Source organism: Nuphar pumila, chromosome 2 (genome assembly GCF_984573655.1).
Source record: "Nuphar pumila chromosome 2, dmNupPumi1.hap1.1, whole genome shotgun sequence".
NCBI lineage: Eukaryota > Viridiplantae > Streptophyta > Magnoliopsida > Nymphaeales > Nymphaeaceae > Nuphar > Nuphar pumila.
This window is the reverse complement of record NC_143250.1, coordinates 544,698-564,583: the sequence shown is the minus strand read 5'-3', so window position 1 is coordinate 564,583 and position 19,886 is coordinate 544,698. Positions and strand designations below refer to the sequence as shown.

The 19,886-nt window shown below is 40.7% G+C and overlaps 1 protein-coding gene across 3 annotated transcripts in view; it reads right to left on the bottom strand.

Moving 5' to 3' along the window:
• The window catches only part of LOC149844361 (DNA polymerase I A, chloroplastic/mitochondrial-like), a 53,170-nt gene that overhangs the window by 17,034 nt on the left and 16,250 nt on the right, over nt 1-19,886 (bottom strand). For 2 of the 3 annotated variants that reach the window (XM_089994295.1, XM_089994299.1), the window contains exons 5-9: nt 12,232-12,685; nt 10,578-10,673; nt 7,638-7,730; nt 7,342-7,536; nt 6,735-6,827 (exon numbers count right to left, since the gene is read on the bottom strand). In XM_089994295.1, the coding sequence (XP_089850421.1) occupies nt 6,735-6,827; nt 7,342-7,536; nt 7,638-7,730; nt 10,578-10,673; nt 12,232-12,685 (931 nt within the window). The remainder of the gene's footprint in view (nt 1-6,734; nt 6,828-7,341; nt 7,537-7,637; nt 7,731-10,577; nt 10,674-12,231; nt 12,686-19,886) is intronic. The other variant, XM_089994298.1, reaches the window with a different exon arrangement.

Below are 19,886 nucleotides of genomic sequence, written 5' to 3'. Positions count from 1 at the left end.
ATATATATTGATAAGGGTAGTTTAGGTAAGGGTAATTTAGGTATTTTACACATATTCATTTTCGTGAATATGGTTTTGTATTTTTACCTTTTTTATTTTTTACTTTTTCTTTTTTCATTTAATGCATTGTACTTGCATTGGGAGGGGCCCAACCCACTAGTCGTTGGACCCCTCCAACGGTCACATTTGTGACCGTTGGAGGGGCTCCAACGACTATGTGGGGCCCCTCTCAATGCCTCCTAAAAGCCCTATAAATATGGGCAGCTCCTCTTGTATTTTCTTAAGGGTTTTGGGATTATAGCCCAACCTTTTAGTGGTTTATGAATCTTATGAGTGCAATTGCACATTTGTGATTCCGGTGTTGTGCTTGTTGTGCACAAGTGTTCCAAGTGTTCTTGTTGTGTGTATGTTCGCACATTTATTCTCAAAGTTATTGCGTTATCAACTAAAGTATCTTGTTGAAGATACTTTTACATGGTATCAGAGCCTCGTTGAAAAAGAAGAATTGTGATTCGCCCTCTCTTGCATTCCTCGAAAAGCGTGCCTTCAAGTTTTTTGAAATCAAAGAGGATCATCTTCTTCGAGCAATATTTTAGGAGCCTCTCTTGTCAAGGAAGACGCGAAAAGTAATTGAGGTACGTTTTATTCCTTGGCTTCTTTCATCTCTAATGGGTGAAAAAGACTCTCATTTCTCTCTTGGGTTTAAGCTTAATGGCTCAAACTATCATGTTTGGGCCGGTAATATGGAAGCCCATATTAAAGGAAAGGGGCTTTGGGGTTACATTCATGGATCCATACTGGAACCGGAACCCAAAATTACCATTATTGAAGGAGGGGATATTATGATCCTTGAAGGGAATGAAAGACAAAAGGCCCTTGAAGAGTATTCTAAAAAACATGATGATTGGGAAATGAAGAACTTCAAGATCTTATCTTGGATTTTCTCATCCGTTGAGACCAAGATAAACGCCAATATCATCAAATTTAAAAAGGCTTCCGAAGTTTGGGTATATCTTGAGAAAATGTACACCTCAAGAGATCTATCCCACAAGTACTTTCTCCAAAAAAGGGCTTTGACCCTCCAACAAAATGACATGACCATTCGGGAGTACTTTGCCGAATTATCCTCTATTTGGGACGAACTCGCAATTCTTGAACCTAAATGGAGTGGAGAGGCAATCGAATTAAGGCACAAACAACTTGAGGAAGACCGGTTCTTCAACTTTTTAAATGGCCTTAGACCCGAATTTGAACAAGTTCGGTCCTCTCTTCTCTCCGCTTTCACATCTCCCTCACTTGAAGATGTTATCACCAAGCTAAGTGGTGAAGAAACCCGTATGGGGATTGGCAAAAATAATTCTAGCATTCTTGTTACTTCCTCTACTCAAGAAGGTGGTGAAATGGCTAATGCCGTGTCAAGACCGGGAAATAACATGAAGTCCTATAGGCCTCCTCATTTCAAGAATCAAGGTCAAGGAGGAAATGATCGGTATGGCAAAAGAGACTATAGCAAGGTGAATTGCTACTTTTGTAAAGAACCCGGACATATCAAACCTTTGTGTCCTAAATGGAAGAAATTGATTGCAACGGCTATGCCATCCCAAGTTGAAGAACGACCTTCTTCATCAAGTGAGTCTCTTTCTCTTCAACAAATTATAGAAGCATTACAACCTCTCCTCAAAGGAGGTACTTCCGGAGCCGCTATGTCATCCTCTTCCCCCGGTAAGACATCTTGGCTTTTAGATTCCGGGGCATCCTTTCACATGACCCCTAGCACTTGCTCTCTTTCAAATTTTTCTAAAAATTCTTTTCCATCCTTTGTTTCAACCGCGGACGGAACATCTCTTGAGATTAAAGAAATAGGTAATTTTGAAAAACAAGACTTCTTTGTTCCAAAGATTCGTTTTATCCCAAACCTTAACTTAAACCTTCTTTCCGTCTCCCAACTCTCGGACCATGGTTGCGATATAAAATTCTCTTCTAATAAATATTGGATACAGGATCGCCAGTCCGGGAGATTGATTGGGGAAGGCTCTAGAAGAGGAGACCTCTACTACGTAGATTTTCTTCAAGTTCCCAAGAGTCAATTTTGCAACGTCGTCCAAAACAAAGATATTCATGTATGGCATAAGAGATTGGGTCATCCCAATATTGTTAAAATCTCTTATTTGCCTTTTGTTAAACATCTTTGTAAAAGTGACTTTTTGTGTAATGAATGCATTCTTGGGAAAATGAAATGCTTGCCTTTTCCTCAAAGATCCATGTTTACGACAAAACCATTTGAAATTGTCCATTCCGATGTATGGGGACCGGCTCCGGTAATGTCAAAAGGAGGATTTTCATATTATGTGATCTTTGTGGATGACTACACTAGGTTTTGTTGGATTTATTTTCTTAAACATAAAAATGAAGTTTTCTCAACTTTTAAAAGTTTTCACATGATGATTTCAAATCAATTCAATGGATGTTTAAAAATCTTTAGGTCCGACTCTGGAGGAGAATACCTCTCAAATGAATTTAAAAGTTATCTTAAAAAATTTGGTATTCTTCACCAAAAATCTTGTCCGAAAACCCCTCAACAAAATGGGTTAGCCGAACGAAAGCACTGGCATATCATTGAAACAACTAGGACTTTACTCATTTCTCAAAACATTCCAAAAACTCTCTGGGCTGAGGCAGCCCTTACTTCTGTCTATCTCATAAACCGACTCCCATCAAAAAATCTAAACAAAATTTCTCCCTTTGAAAAACTGTACGATAAGGAACCTGATTATAGCAGGTTAAGGGTCTTTGGGTGTAAATGTTTTGTTCTTACTGATAAGAATGACAAACTTTCTCCTAAAGCCATTCCTTGTGCCTTTCTTGGCTATTCTGAAACCCAAAAGGGGTTTCGTTGTTATGATATCAAAAGTGATAAATTGTATGTTTCCAGAAATGTGAGTTTTTTGAAAAATATTAGTGGATTTGATCGTTGTGACCCTCAAAATGAAAATATGGATTATTCCTTTTTATTTGATTTACTGAATAAAGACGATACTAGTGATAATGAGTCAGATCAAAGTAACCCAAATGACTTTGAAACCGAGGAAAACATCTTCTTGCCTCCTCAACCTATTGATGAAGAATTACCTAGAGACCCTATCACCTATACTCATAGAGATCAAAACAACTTTAGGAGTGCTTTTGACAGATATAATGATGCCAGTTTCAGTGTCTCTCAGAATGAAGTGATCCCTCATAGAACCGAAGGAAGTAGAAGGCCTCCTTCTAGGTTCATTTCCTATGACTCTTTTTCACCAAGATATAGAGTTTGCCTTAGTGCCATCCACTCTTATATAGAACCTAGAAATTTTGAAGAAGCACGAAAGTGCCCTGAATGGATTAATGCAATGAACAATGAACTTGAGGCTCTGAGAAGAGCTAAAACTTGGGAGTTTCAAAATCTTCCTAAAGGCAAGAAAACAATAGGGTGCAGATGGGTTTTTAAAGTAAAAACTAAAAGTGATGGATCCCTTGAAAGGTATAAAGCTCGCTTGGTTGCAAAAGGATATAGTCAAGAATATGGTATTGATTATGAAGAAACTTTTGTTCTTGTAGCTCGTATGGTCATTGTCTGATGCCTTATAACTGTTGCCTCTATCAACAAATGGAACATCTATCAAATGGATGTTAAAAATGCCTTTTTAAATGGTGATTTAAGTGAAGAAGTTTATATGGATGCTCCGACTGGAATGAAGACTCTTAAGGGAAAGGTGCTTCGACTTCAAAAGGCATTTTATGGCCTAAAACAAGCCCCCAAGGCTTGGTATGATCGATTTAACTCTGTAATGATTGAGAATGGTTTTTCCTCTTGTTTTACTGACACTGCTCTTTTTGTTAGAAAATCCAATGCAGGGATTGTAATTTTACTTCTGTATGTTGATGACATGCTCATCACTGGGAGTGACTCTAACGGGGTTAAAAGTATAAAATCTATCTTAAAAGATAAATTTGAAATGTCTGACTTGGGTTTTCTAACTTACTTTTTGGGAATTGAAATAGCATACTCTCTTAGAGGATATTTCTTATCTCAAACTAAGCTTGCTTCTGAGATCATTGACAGGTCAGGTATTACAGATGAGAAGCTTTGTGAAACTCCTGCGGTAGTAGGAACAAAGATGAAAATTGATGATGGGGTTCCCCTTTTGGATCCTACACCCTACAGACAGCTTGTAGGATCATTGATGTATCTGAGTATTACCAGACCAGATATATCATCAGTTTCAGCATGCGCCTACATCCGTTCACATGAGTGTCATCTTACGAGTCGTAAGATATATAAAGGGTACTCTGAATAAGGGAGTTTTTCTGTCCTCTTCTTCTGACTTAAAATTGATTGCTTATACTGACTCAGATTTGGGAGGTGACCCAAATAACCGTCACTCCACCACTGGTTTTTGTGTATTCTTAGGTGACTCACTAATATCGTGGAGATGCAAGAAGCAACAAAAGGTGTCACTCTCCTCCACAGAAGCTGAATATCGTGCCATGGCAACTACTACCATGGAGATTGTTTGGATTCATCAATTGCTAGAAGACATGGAGATTACAATAGAAGGGCCCACTAAGCTTTGTTGTGACAACAAGAGTGCAATTTACATTGCGAAAAATCACACCTTTCATGAGCGGACTAAACACATCGAAATGGACTGTCACTATATTCGTGAAGCATATTTCAAAGGAGTCATTGATCTTCCTTATGTCACGTCCGAATATCAGTTGGCAGACTTCTTTACTAAAGCCTTGTGCGCTCCGCGATTCAACTTCCTTCTTGGCAAACTATCGGTCATCTTGCCCCAAGTTTGAGGGGGGGTGTTAAAATATGTTGTAATTTCGTATATATATTTTATATATATATAAGGTAATACATATACATATATTACATATGTATATGTATCTACCTATATATATATATATATATAATATATATATATTGATAAGGGTAGTTTAGGTATTTTACACATATTCATTTTCGTGAATATGGTTTTGTATTTTTACCTTTTTTATTTTTTACTTTTTCTTTTTTCATTTAATGCATTGTACTTGCATTGGGAGGGGCCCAACCCACTAGTCGTTGGACCCCTCCAACGGTCACATTTGTGACCGTTGGAGGGGCTCCAACGACTATGTGGAGCCCCTCTCAATGCCTCCTAAAAGCCCTATAAATATGGGCAGCTCCTCTTGTATTTTCTTATGGGTTTTGGGATTATAGCCCAACCTTTTAGTGGTTTATGAATCTTATGAGTGCAATTGCACATTTGTGATTCCGGTGTTGTGCTTGTTGTGCACAAGTGTTCCAAGTGTTCTTGTTGTGTGTATGTTCGCACATTTATTCTCAAAGTTATTGCGTTATCAACTAAAGTATCTTGTTGAAGATACTTTTACAGGTATCAGCTATATCTCAACGAGGCTATTTCTCGTGATATTATAGGTTTGTGATAAATCTCAAGAAAATCTCAGGGCTTAAAAAAATAAAAATATATATAAAATTAATAAAAAACAGTATGAAAATATCATTTTTAGATAATAAAATACATATATAATAAAAAAATAAGTAAAATATGCAAAATAAAGAAGAAAAACACATTTAAGATGTAGAAAATAAATAAAACAGTAACAATAATTGATAATATCACAATATTATCAAATTGGTGATATTATCAAATTATCATGATATTTTACCTATAATATCATTTGCTGAAAATACAGTGATAATATCGCGATATTTTGAAAATATCACCGATATCTGTCACTAAGATACATATATGTGTATATACCCAAAAGAGCATATAATTATATGTATATATATGTATATACATAAACAATATATATATATATGTATACAAAAACACAAAAGATGGTACATATAATTTAACAGTACTATCCTTATTATTGATGTGAACTGAGATAGAGACTGAGGCAACAGGTGTTGAAGATGGGATTTAAAACAGTCATAGAAATCGGCGATATTTTCAAAATATCACGATATTATCGCAGTATTTTCAGAAAACAATATTATAGGTAAAATATCATGATATTTTGAAAATATTGCCAATTTGATAATATCGCAATATTATCAATTATTGTTACTATTTTTATTTATTTTCTACATCTTAAATGTGTTTTTCGTCTTTATTTTGCATTTTTAGTTATTTCTTTTATTATATGTGCATTTTATTATCTAAACATGATATTTTCTTACTTATTTTTGTTATTTTTTATATTTTTTATATTTTTTTTTATTTTTTTAAGCCCCAAGATTTTTTCAAGATTTATCACCAAACCTATAATATCACGAGAAATAGCCTGCCCGAGATATAGCCGATACCAATATTTGTGACTATGGTTTAAAATAATCAAGGCACATTTACCTTGAATAATCTTCAATCCTCTTAGAATAGAAAAGATTTTCAATATAAGCTAGGTATGACCAAGCAAGGTGAAGAACCTTACTAGTGTCATGAGAAAAGAAGAAAAAAAGTATAATTAAGCCTGATTTGAGGTATCAATTTACACCAGGTTCGATTTATATCTTAAGAAAAAAGAGAGAAAAGTAAAGATCTTGTCCAGTTTAAATATATTAACCATCTCATGGATCCAGAATCTTAAAGATCAAAATTAGTTGCAACCTTATAAAGAGGCACATTTTTATGTCATGCAGTTGATAACAGTGAAAATAACAAATGTATGTATACCTTCCAATCCCGAGCGAGACCCACTGGAGTCTTTCCATAGGCAATAGAAAAGTTGAGCATCTTCGCTTTCCTTCTTTCTGAGGCAAAGGCATCCTTAATATGAAATATTCAGAATTAGTTGCTGCATAGTCAAGCCAGATAATTAACAATATCTCACCCATTCATTTTTTAAGTTCAAAATCTTTTTATATTCTTGCAAGATTGATGTTCTGTCATCAAAATAAAGCCCAAGCAAGGAAATATCCATCAAATTTTCAGGGTGCCAAACTAAAAGCTGGACAGCTCAGAAGAATCAAATAGATCAATTATGCACCCAAAACAGTGTGACTACCACGACCTTTTGGGCGGAACTAATTCATGTGTCCTTACTGAATTAGCATTAAAAAGCAGAATTGAGCCAACACATGTTTCAAACCAAGACCAATTTCCTGTCATTTGGATGTGACGTTTGAAGGAAAAAAAAAGGAAATATAGTTTGAAGAGGGCCTTTCACAAAGAAAATAAGCATAGGAACTACAATGCTGTTCAAGTTGCAGAATCAAGTTTAGAAACTTTTAACATACACATTAGAATGAGGAATTATCAATTATATAAAGGGAGAATTTACCTTCAAAAGAGGCACAGGAGGTTTATCTTCACCAGGTTTTGGAGACCATTCAAGCAGAACTCTCTTTTTTTCAACAGCTTCTCGTATATGAGGATACATATTCATTGCAGTCCTCGAATGGAAATCTCCACCAGCTCTGAAGGCATCTAGCATACTCTTGCAGTTTGAAAGATGAGCTAAAATCCTCAACTCCAGCTACACAAAAAATGCAATTCATGTACTGTCAGAACAGAAATGTGAAAATACAAACAGCTAGCAAACGAACACCATTATCATGGGAACTCGAGTCACAACACCTGCCCATAATCAGCAACGATAAGAGAGTTTCCAGGTTCCGCTATAAATGCTTGTCGAATTTTATACCGATCCTTTTCCAAAGCAGGCTGGTTCTGATGTATGACGGGAGTTGCAATACCAATGAGGTTGTCAGACACATGAGAAATCATCTATATGTGTACATAATGCACTAAGTAAAAGACGTGCATCAGATGGAGATACAAAAACCCAGATGCAGCAATCAGTGTCAACATTTGACACAATTTTTTAATTGTGAGCATGCAAGTATGGCTCATCAATATCTCTTGAAATATTTGGAATTGTTTCATGCAGTACAGCAATCAGTGTCAACTTAATGCATGAAACTGTTTGAATTTGGAAGGAGCAACATCTCTTGAAATATTGCAATTTAGGCACATCAATACTCTAAATCACTTAAACCCATATGTGATAGACAAAATGTTGAGTACCACGTCCAATTGAATATTGAGTGGTAGTTGCTGATAAGGTTAGTGAAATGAAATGAATATCAAACACAAGAGTACCACTAAGGGCTACAAGGAATTGCAAATACACAAAAGACCACTATTGGGTCAAATACAATCTCACTAAGGAGATAAACACAAGATCACAAATATCACAAGAATCACAATCTAAAGAATATAATTTTATATAATCACACTTATGCTTCTGAAAAGCATAACATAATACAAATGAGAGAGCTCTATTTATAGAGCCACACAAGGAATGAAGGCAGTCCAACAGTCAATGGACTGCCTCCAACGTTCATAATTATGACAGTTGGCAGCAGTCCAACGACTAGTTGGACTGTTCCCAACAGTCACATTGACTGAAAAGTGAAAACATAAAAAACAGAAAAATAAAAGGCAGAAAATCAAAGAACTAAAAAGACTATACAGCCCCTACTAGGCTGTATTTATTACATTGAGTGAAAGGACCAAAATACCCTTGATATATATATATATATATATATATATACACACACACACACACATCATATTTTAACAATTAGTTGGTTGGGAGAAAATAATATCGATCAATTATTTATGTAAAAGAGAGTCGGCCTATTCCATTTATGGGACTTTCACTACAGAGTAGTTGCTCCAAAGAACTTGTGTCCATATCCAAGATCAGGCATGCATAGACTGGTAATTAAATTGATTTTGTGCTAAGGCACCAAAAGTCATGGAAGTTTCAGTGGTGGAAGGGTTTTAAAAGTAGCTAGCTATGACATGTTTATGTCTCAGGAATAAAAAGAATCACATTGAGAAAATGACATTTGGCAAGGTTCCCATGTCTGCAACAATGGTTAGAACTGCAAACCGAACATTTCCTAGCTGTAATGGAAAATCAAACACTCAAACCAAGCCAAATGAGTTGCATGGATGATCTCCTGTAGAATGTGTTATGGCTGGAAAACTATAAAGCTCGAGGATTCCAGAGGATTTAGGTCATTGAATGAATATTTGAGACCACCTCTTATTAGTTATCCTCTATTCAAGTTGTTTTTCAACCTTGAATCGACAAAACGGTGTAATAAGCTTAGAAATAGATATATCAGATGCCCACAAGGGCTCTGATCATCTGTGTAGGGTTGACTTGTGAATGTCACCATGGGACATCCGTTGCCGCAGTGTTAAAGCTGGGTGTACTCCCTGGTGGGAAGGAGGGACCTCAAGGGTTTTACCAACCAGAGGCCTGCCAATGTGCCACCAGTTGATTGGGGGTTTTCCCTTGGCTTTGTCAAAAAACAAAAAGAACAGATATATCATGTAGGGAACTTCAAGAAGAGGTAGAACATAGGAAAGAAATGGCAAGACCTTTGAAGGCACTGGAGTTTGAAATATGCCACGTGATTACACTCAAAGCCTACATGAAATTGACATGATCAACTGGCTCTGGATGAGGCGGAGCAAATTCCAAAGGAAATATAGGTTTTACTTTGCTTGCAGACTAAATTTCACGTTATTGTATACTCCTGCAAGGATCAGATAGCAGTTATTTCTTTCTTAATTATGGAACAACCACACTCTGAATGGGCCTAACACCAAGGGCATGAGAAAGCAGAACATGGGTCTAGGCACAAGTCAGTTCAAACCTGAAACCAGCCAGGCCAAGAAATGTTTGCCTTCATATGACCTACCTATTTCTAAAAATGTCTTGTACATGGTAACACACAGACACAGGTGCCATTAAATTCAATGGCCTTTTCTGGAGATTAACAGGTCACCCATTCATTTTATTAATGACATATTTAGAAATACCATTGTGACTTAGGTTTGTTTTTGAAAGGCATAGTGGCCTCAGATTCATGCATTTGTCATCACGGGGAACGGCATTTACAGAATTTTTAAAAGGGGCATATTAGATGCCCTGTATTCTTGAAAGTTTGAAACCCAACTGACAAATGCAGCTATTCCCTTTAGAAAATTATGTAAATGCCTATGGTTGTAACAATTGTTATATTGAGCTATCATCGTACTTAAAAATTTGGCAATGGCAAAACATTAACTTGTTAGTGTAGGCTGTGGAAGTTAACACCCTATTTATTTTCTCTTAAAATAGGCATATTAGTGCCTCTGAGTATCGTTTCCTCTAGGTGGATGATCGCCCTTGGATCTTGTGTGTTTTCAGCTTCTCTCCCTCAAGAGAGAGAGAGAGAGAGATTCAAGTACAACCAATACCAATAATCATGACAAAGAATCTTCTCTTTCATTTTTTAAATGCTTAACATCTGACAACATAAATAGCTTAAATCTGCAGTAAAAATTGAATATATCTGCATGAAGAAACACAAAAGACGCAGCAGTTCACAAATAGTTGGCGAATAAAAGACAAAACTGCAAGAACATGAGCAACTGAAAATATTCCCTAAAATTAAACTGATCCAGTAAAGTTCTTGCTTCATCCAAACTCAAGATAACCTCATGAGTACAAACCTGCAAATTTGGCCGTCTAGAAGATAGCCTTCCTGTCTCAGTATTGATATTTAACGAACAATGTATACGGCCATTTTTTCCCATTATTTCATGTCCCTAGTAAAGAAAAGCAAAACAAAAAGAATTCAACATCAATAAACTTACTGCAATGAAAAGATGGATATATTGATAGATACCAAGGGATATGATACTAAAACGAAAATCAGAAGAATGCAGCAACCATCTATGCATGATTTTTTTTCTCTTTTTTCCCTTGGTGTAATCAAGCTGGAAATAATCCCAATTGCACTCGAAACTGAGACCCCCAGGTCATGATATCTCATTCAAACCCATCTACGTAACAACTCGCAGTTAATGTCTGCCAATGATGAAACTGGCCATAAAAACAACAAACTCAACTCAAGACCATGTAGCATTCAAGTTGTCTAACCAAAACAATCAATCATACATTTAAAGTAGCTACATAGACACATAGTGCTAGTTGATTGGCAGCATCAATGGTACTTGAAGAATCAACATTTTCACACCATCATTCTTCCAATGAAAGTGCATTCAGGAAGGATAGAACATGGCTTCACCTTCTTTTTCCCCTTTTTTACCTTCTGGAAGACAGCCCTATAGTGCAAGTCTGCAAGATCTACAAACATCCATACCCACATATTTTTAGAACTTTTAGTTAATTCTCTAACCCGCATTCCAATAAGCAGGGTGGTGATCACTTGATTGTGACCCCTGGCACCAAGCCAGGCATGACCACCTTACCTTCCTCAAAGCTCAGAACACACCATGTATAGTAACTAGTGTGTGTAGAACACGTGGCTGTATAAAAAGTGTACAATATTGTGATAGGCATTGTAAAATCTACAATTTAGCCCTATATGTCGTAATAGGTATACCATATGCACGTTTATATGTGGACAACTATCCTTTATACACAATATCCTACATAGTATAACAGTATACCATAACAAACTCACATATTATGATATACTATATACTATGATATTATTTAGCATCCTACATATTAGAATAACTAAACATCACTCGCATGTGCTTTTTTATTAAAAATAAATGTTTTAAATAAAACAAAGGAATGAAAGGCTACAAAAATGAAATAAGCAACACACACTTGACATGAGCCTAAAAAATATTCACTTCGCCTTCTGCTTCATAGTGCATAGGCACACACACACACACAAAAAAAAAAACATAGCTCTCTGTGTAACTGTTTTAGATGCATTCCCATTGGTGCAATATCCACAATTTAAGCTAAACTTTTCCATCTTGAAAAAGGAAGAAAACATAAAGGATATTACCCAGTAGCTGGGTGTGCCGCTTTAAGTAGGTAAGCTTGGTATTGCTACAATGAAAGAGGTTGAAAACAAGTACTGCAGGAACAAATGATTAATAACCTCACCAACAAGCATAAAATTACTCAAAACATAGAAAACCAGCATGAAAAAGTCACAACACACAATCTATCTAACCTTTTAACTTGGCCTATGTCAAGAACCACTTTAGTACCTATTTACGAATGCCTTGCCTTTAGCTAAAACTCGAATTAGACATCTATTGCCAAAAACAGAACTAAGAACACTACTGTGACCATGTGTTTCCACAAAACTCTAAAAATACATGATGCACTGTAGCTCACCTGTAGGGGCAGGATGAAGTTAGATATTAAGGCATCAATAGAGCTCATCTCACAAAGAGCAGCAATGGCATGGCATGCTTTCTTTCCTTCCCCTCCACGTCCAAATGCATGATATGCTGATCCATAAACAGATTTGTCTCTCGTAACTTTAGAAATTGATTCCACCCCTTGCTCTACATCATCAACTTCAACATTGTCAGATTGATAACCACAGTCATCACCTTTCATGTCATAAAGGTCTGCAGAGATATTTCCAGCAAATGCTTTTAAAGCATCACTGCTAAACGAAGGCCATCCAGAAGGTGTATAAAACTCCGTATGCATTTCACACTTAAGACGATGAAGTTCAATATGTCGGTATTTTGGAGCAGCCTTCTTCCCTTGCTCGGGAATATAATCAACATTAGGCACCTTAAAAGTCCTTGTATGTGGAAGACATTCATTTGGATCCTTTCTGTTAATACAAAGGTGTAAAACGTTCAGAAAATCTTGCATAAGAGACCAAAATGGAATATATGAAAATCAGAAAGTTTAAATATAGAAAAAAACTGTTATTTCACCATCATGACATAATCTGCTGAGTTCATCTGAGCTACTAACACAGCTAAAGCTGTGCGTGATTGTTCGTTCAGGTGAGTTTAAGAGAATGAGAAAAACTAGAAAAAAATTACAGGCCCTAATTTCCCTCCCTTCTCCAATGTGAATCCACATAATAAACATAATCTGGCCAATTTTGAGAGAATAACTGACTCCCGTTCACAGGCCTCCAACTGCTGAAATATCTCCGGGAAAGGAGGGCTTTAATAATTCTCTGTTCCAACAATGTTATGGAATACTTTGACTTGTGACTGGTATACTGCATTTTTTCTCGCAACTTAACCAAGTCCAAGTTTAGCTCATGGATGGGTGTCCCTATACATATTCAGTCACTGCATGTATCACTGGAGAGTTGGCTATCTGTCAAGACTATGTCACATAGGTGCGGGTGTGGATGCGGCAATACGGAACTTTAAAAAAAATTGGGTGCGGGGGTGTGGCGAGGGTATATATATATATATATATATATATAATTTTTAACAGTTTTAAGTTAACACTAGTGAAATAAAAACAATTATCATATCATCAATTCATCATGCATAAATTCATGCAATAAATCAAATTAACAATCTATAATTGTTATTCTTCATCAATAAAAAATAACACCACATTGGTGCAGATATATATATATATATATATATATATATATATACACACACACGTGTATGAGTGTGCATTTATGTATTTATATAATACGGTGCTCCCGGAGTACCGACTCTCACTTAATAGAAACTTTAGATTGTCAAATTTACCCCCAAGCGCAGATTTAGACGCACAGGGAATAAGATGGAATACCTCCGTCAATTCTCTTACCCCGCCTGAAGGGAGTCTTGGATGTTAAGAGTTGGTCTGGATCTATATACTTTTTGTACTAGACTACTCTCATTTTGATGTTTTTGTATCGGCATTGTCGAATATTTTGAATACCTTGTACAAAAAGGAAGATGAAATATAATTAAATATGTTGCTTGTTGCTTTAGTCGTAAGCTGAACTTAGTTCGTTGTACTGTTTTCAAGGATGAGGAGAAGTTCGAACGAAGATTCCGCCGATGAATGGTCTGAGCAAAAGGGATTCGTGATGGATACCCTCAGCACTTTGGCCGAGGCGATCAGGAGTCAGGTCGCCACACAAAGGGAGCATGTTCCTACAGATTCGGGGGTCACTTACGAGAAGTTTTTAAAGCTAGACCCTCCAACTTTCTCCGACAAGGTGGATCCCGACGCCGCAGAGCAGTGGATCCAAGAAATCGAAAGGGTGTTTCTGGTCCTTTCGGTTTTCGATGAAAAGAAGACTTTATTTGGGTCCTTCCGATTGAAGGACAATGCTAGAGTTTGGTGGGACGCGACTCAGAAAAGGCATTTTCCAAATGCAGAGGTCATCCCATGGGACGCTTTTAGGCGTGTGTTTTACGAAAACTACTTTCCTCCTCATGCGAGGGAAAAGAAAAAAGTGAAATTCTTGTTGTATCAGGGCAGCTTATCGTTGGGCGATTACATCGCCACGTTTCAACAATTGGAACAGTATTGCCCTACCCTTTTTTATAGTGAACGCGAGCGAGCAGGCAAATTTGTCTGTGACCTAAAGGAAGGACTCAGGTATCGGGTCATTTCAAGCATGCTCATGACCTTCTCAGCAGCAGTTGAAGTAGCGACCCTCTTAAACGAGGATTGGGAACGTTCTAAAGCGACACAGGTCAAAAAGCCACCTGTATCTGGAGGTGACCAGAAGAAAGCACATTCTCATGGTCAGGTGCGATGATCACCTTTTCTCGTTAAGCCCGAAGGAGGGAAGCAGCAAGGACCACCTGCAAAGAGGCAACGCCAATAGAATCGCCCACCGCCTCGACGACCCGCAGGAAATGGATGCGCTAGGTGCAAGGGATCTCACGTCGAACAGCTTTGCCACTTGGATACGAGGGGTTGTTTGTATTGTGGTAAGATGGGTCATTACGCTCGTGATTGTCGCAAAAAGGCGGCCGATGAATTCAGGCAGTCGAGTGGAGTACCTCAACCTCCTCATCAGCAACAGCCACAGCTAACGTACCAGCAGCAGCAGCAACTGCAAAGCAGCTGAGTGAAGAAAGTCCTAGGGCGAGTCTACGCCACTACCGTCGAACAGTTGACCAAGGGAGAACTCGTACAAGGTACTCTCTTAGTTTCCGACCATGTTGCTTTCGTTCTTTTTTATTGTGGTGCTACGCACACTTTTATCTCGGCAAAATTTGCGACCCAGTTGCAATCACCTGTTCTGTGCTTACATACAGCTTTAGAAATATATAATCCTTTGGGAGAGAATGCTAGGTGTACGACGTTTATCTCTGATCTCGATGTGGTGATATCGGATCGTCTTTTGCCTGCGTGCGCTGTCTTGATGAATATGTCAGAATTTGACCTCATTTTGGGCATGGATTGGTTGTCCCAACATCATGCCAAGATCGTTTGTCGCTAGGGCAAGATCACCTTCTCCCCTCCGGATTCTCCGAAGGTGGAATTTCGAATTCCTCGACCCATGCGAGCAAGCCGGATGATTTCAACCCTTAAGGCTCGTAGCTTCATTCGCAAGGGCTGTCCTGCTTTCCTTATCGGCGTCGTTAAGTCGGACCCTACGCCTGCACTTATTGATACCCTAGACGTGGTTAGTGAGTTTTCGGATATCTTTTCCCAGAAGTTGTCTGGCATTCCTCCACCTCGTAAGGTGGAGTTTGGCATCAAATTGTTGTCTGGAACTGCCGTCATATCTAAGGCCCTATATCGGATGGCACCCGCCAAACTTGAAGAACTCAAAAAGCAGTTACAGGAGCTTTTAGATCAGGGATTCATTCGTCCAAGCGTATCACCCTGGGGAGCTCCTGTACTCTTCGTGAAGAAGATGGATGGAACCTTGAGGTTGTGCATAGATTATAGAATGCTCAACCAGGTGACGATTAAAAATAAGTACCCTTTGTCGCGTATTGAAGACCTTTTTGACCAGTTGCAGAAGTCCAAGATCTTCTCCAAGATCGATTTGAGATCCGGATATCACCAGCTCAGGATCAAGGACAGCGATATCCCCAAAACAGCTTTTCGCACCCGGTATGGGCATTATGAGTTTACAGTTATGCCCTTCGGTCTTACGAATGCTCCTACTGCATTCATGGACCTTATAAATCGAGTGTTCAGACCCTTCTTGGACACTTTCGTGATAGTGTTCATTGATGATATTCTCGTCTACTCAGAAAGTCGAGAGCAGCATCGTGGGCACTTGCGTATCGTTTTAGAGACCTTAAGGAAAGAGCAGCTCTTCGCGAAGTTTTTCAAGTGCGAGTTTTGGCTCGAGGAAGTGATGTTCTTGGGCCACATCATTTCTAGCAAGGGTGTTTCTGTAGACCCTTCAAAGGTTGAAGTTGTGCTAGACTGGCCACAGTCGCAGAATGTCCGAGACATTCGAGGTTTTCTTGGGTTAGCAGGATATTATAGGTGTTTTATCCAGGATTTCTCAAAAATCGCTTTGCCTATGACTCGGTTGCTGAAAAAGGAAGCCAAATTCGTATGGGATGATCGTTGTGAGGCCAGTTTTCAGCTATTGAAGAAGCGTCTTACGACTGCTCCTATCTTGGCTTTGTCGTCCGGTAAGGGCGGCTTCATAATTTATACTGACGCTTGCGGATCGGGCCTGGGAGGCGTTCTTATGCAGAATGGAAGGGTAATCGCGTATGCCTCTCGCCAACTTAAGCTTCACGAGAAGAACTACCTGACACATGATCTCGAATTAGCTGTTGTCGTTTTTTCTCTAAAGATTTGGCGTCATTATCTATATGGAGAACAGTTCGAAGCGTTTACAGACCACAAGAGCCTTAAGTACCTCTTCTCCCCAAAAGAGTTGAATATGTGACAACGTCGCTGGCTTGAATTTTTGAAAGACTATGATTTTTCCCTTTCTTACCACCCGGGCAAGGTAAATGTGGTTGTTGACGCCGTCAGTCGCAAGTCGTCAGGGGTTCTCGCCAGTGTATTATCAACAGGTTGGAAGTTGCTAGAGGACCTTGCATCCTGGAATCCGTTTTCTGTAGCACTCGGTCCGGTGAGGTTGTCGAATTTCGTAATTCGACCTGACCTGTTCACCAAGATCGTTGCCAACGACTCTCGCTTTGAAGAGTTGAGATCGCAGGCTTTGTGTGATGGTTCTTCTTTCCGCATGGAGGAAGAAGACAGTGTTTGGCTTGGGCAGCGCCTTTGGGTCCCAAATGACCCCACCTTGAGGAGTGAAATTTTAACTGAAGCCCACAAGTCGAGATATACCATCCACCCGGGGAGCACAAAGATGTTGAAGGCCCTACAGAGGAATTTTTGGTGGAATGGCATGAAGAAGGATGTGGCTGAGTTCGTCTCAAGATGCCTCATCTGTCAGCAGGTAAAGATCGAGCATCAGCGGCCAGGAGGAGCGTTGCAGCCCTTGGATATCCCAGAATGGAAGTGGGAGGGAATCGCTCCAAGGACTCGACGCAAGCACGACACGATTTGGGTAATCGTTGATAGACTCACCAAATCAGCGCATTTTCTAGCATCCGCCTCGGCCAGTCTCTTGACAGCCTGGCCGATCTTTATATCTGCGAGATTGTAAGACTCCACGGTATTCTGGTTTCTATTGTTTCTGACCGTGATCCAAGATTCACGTCGAGATTTTGGGGTAGCTCCAGCAGGCTCTAAGCACCAAGTTGAGCTTTAGCTCGGCTTTCCACCCTCAGACTGATGGTCAGTCTGAGCGGACTATTCAGACCCTAGAGGATATGTTGCGGGCCTGCATGTTGGAGTAGAAAGGTGAATGGGATTCTCATCTCAGTTTAGCGGAGTTTGCGTATAATAATAGTTTCCACGCTAGTATCGGCATGGCTCCTTATAAATCCTTATACGGAAGGTCGTGACGATCGCCCGTGTATTGGGATGAGGTAGGAGAAAGAAGACAGGAGGATCCTCTTGTGCTTCAGCATTATTCGGAACAGGTGCGAATGATCCGGGATCGTCTCCGTTCAACTCAGAGCCGGCAGAAAAGTTACGCCGATCGTCGTCGTCGAGAGCTCGTTTTTCTAATAGGAGACATGGTGTTCGTCAAGGTTTCTCCAACCAAGGGGGTTTTTCGTTTTGGAAAGAAAGGGAAGCTAAGTCCCCGGTTTGTTGGCCCCTTTGAGATTTTGGATCACATCGGCGAAGCAGCTTATCGCGTAGCGTTGCCTCCCACATCATCAAGTTTGATGACATTTAGATTGATGAGGATATGAATTTCGAGGAAAGACCGGTAGAAATCATCGACTGTCGCGATCGGGCCTTGAGATCGAGGACAATACCTTTTGTAAAGATCCGATGGCAACATCATGGAATCGACGAATGTACCTAGGAACCTGAAGCGGATATCAGGGAAAAATACCCAGAGTTGTACATTGAAAAATAATATTAATGAAAATTTCGCAGACGAAATTTGTTTAAGGGGGTTAGGATGTAATAACCAGAAAAAAAAATTTAAATCAATCAGAACCCGGGTCGGATCAGGATCTGAGCCCCTTTAAGAGGAGGGCTATCGGTAGGCCGTAAGGGCCTACCGAGCAGCGACTGCTCCCCTTTTTACTGCTTATAAATGAAGCAGGGAGGAAAACATTGAATGCTTTCCCCTCCCCGTCGTCTCTCCCCTCCCTGACGCCTCTCTTCCCCCTCTCTGCTCCCCCGATTTCCCTCTTTCTTTGGCCTCCCTCTCCTTCTCGTCGTCCCTGCCATCGCCGACACCCGCCGTAGCCGACACTCGCCGTCGCCGACACCCGTTGTTCGCCTCCGTCTGGCGCTGTCTGCCTCCGCCGGCGACCTCCAGGTGAGTCCCCCTCTCCCTCGTCTTCATGTTTCCTGCATGAGAGGGGGGGAGCGAACCCCTCCGCCTGTGGCCTCGGCAGGAGGGGGTGGTGGCTTCCGGCAGGGGGGTTTCGCCCCCTGCCTTGCGATTTCCGGCAGGGGGTGAGCCCCCTGCCTTTTGGTGTCTTTCGGCAGGGGGTTTCGCCCCGTGCCTTGTGATTTCTGGTAGGGGACAAGCCCCCTGCCTTGTGCTTTTCGACAGAGGGCGAGCCCCCTGCCTTGCGTTTTCTGGCAGGGGGCGAGCCCCCCCTACCTTGTGCTTTTCGGCAGAGGGCGAGCCCCCTGCCTTGTGTTTCCCGACAGGGGGCGAGCCCCTTGCGCTCTTATGTTTTCCGACAGGGGGGTGAGCCCCCTGCCTTCTTGCGTTTTCTAACAGGGGGCGACCCCCTGCCTTCTTGGGTTTTTTGGCAGGAGGTTTCACCCCCCCCCCCCTGCCTTGTATCTTTCGGTAGGGGGCGAGCCCCCCTGCCTTATGTTTTTTCCGGCAGGGGGCTCGCCCCCTGCTTTCTTATGTGTTTCGGCAGGGGGTTTCACCCCTGCCTTGTGTTTTCCGGCAGGGGGCGAGCCCCCCTACCTTAGGCTTTCCGGCAGGAGGCGAGCCCCCCCTGCCTTATGTTTTCCGGCAGGGGGCGAGCCCCCTGCCTTCTTATGTGATGCGGCAAGGGGGTTTCGTCCCCCTGCCTTGTGTTTTCTGGCAAGGGGGCGTGGCCCCTGCCTTCCTGTGCTCCTTGGCAGGGGGCTTTGCCACCCTGCCTTCCTGTGCTCCTTGGCAGGGGGCTTTGCCCCCTGCCTTGTGCTTTCCAACAGGGGGCGAAGCTCCCCCTGCTCCCCTATTTGCTTCCCGTCGGGGGGGGGGGGGGGGGGGGGCTCTGCCCCTGCCCTGTTTCCTGTTGAGGTGGGTTTGGCAGGGAGCCTCTCCTCCCTCCCCTGCCTTGTTGCGTCTGTCCTTCTTGTGCAGGGAGCTGAGCTCCCTGTCTCCCCTAGTTTTGGGGGTCTGGTACCACTGCAAGTCTTACCGGACCTGTTACTCGTGGTATTATGGCGTATTGACCTTTTTAACTTTGCAGGTTGCACCACGAAGCCTTCTCGTGCTACGCGGCCCAAGACAATGATCACTTACGCCCGCAAGCGTATAGACCCTCGCACCCCTTCTAGGTAGGGGTTTGCGTAAAAAGGAACATGAA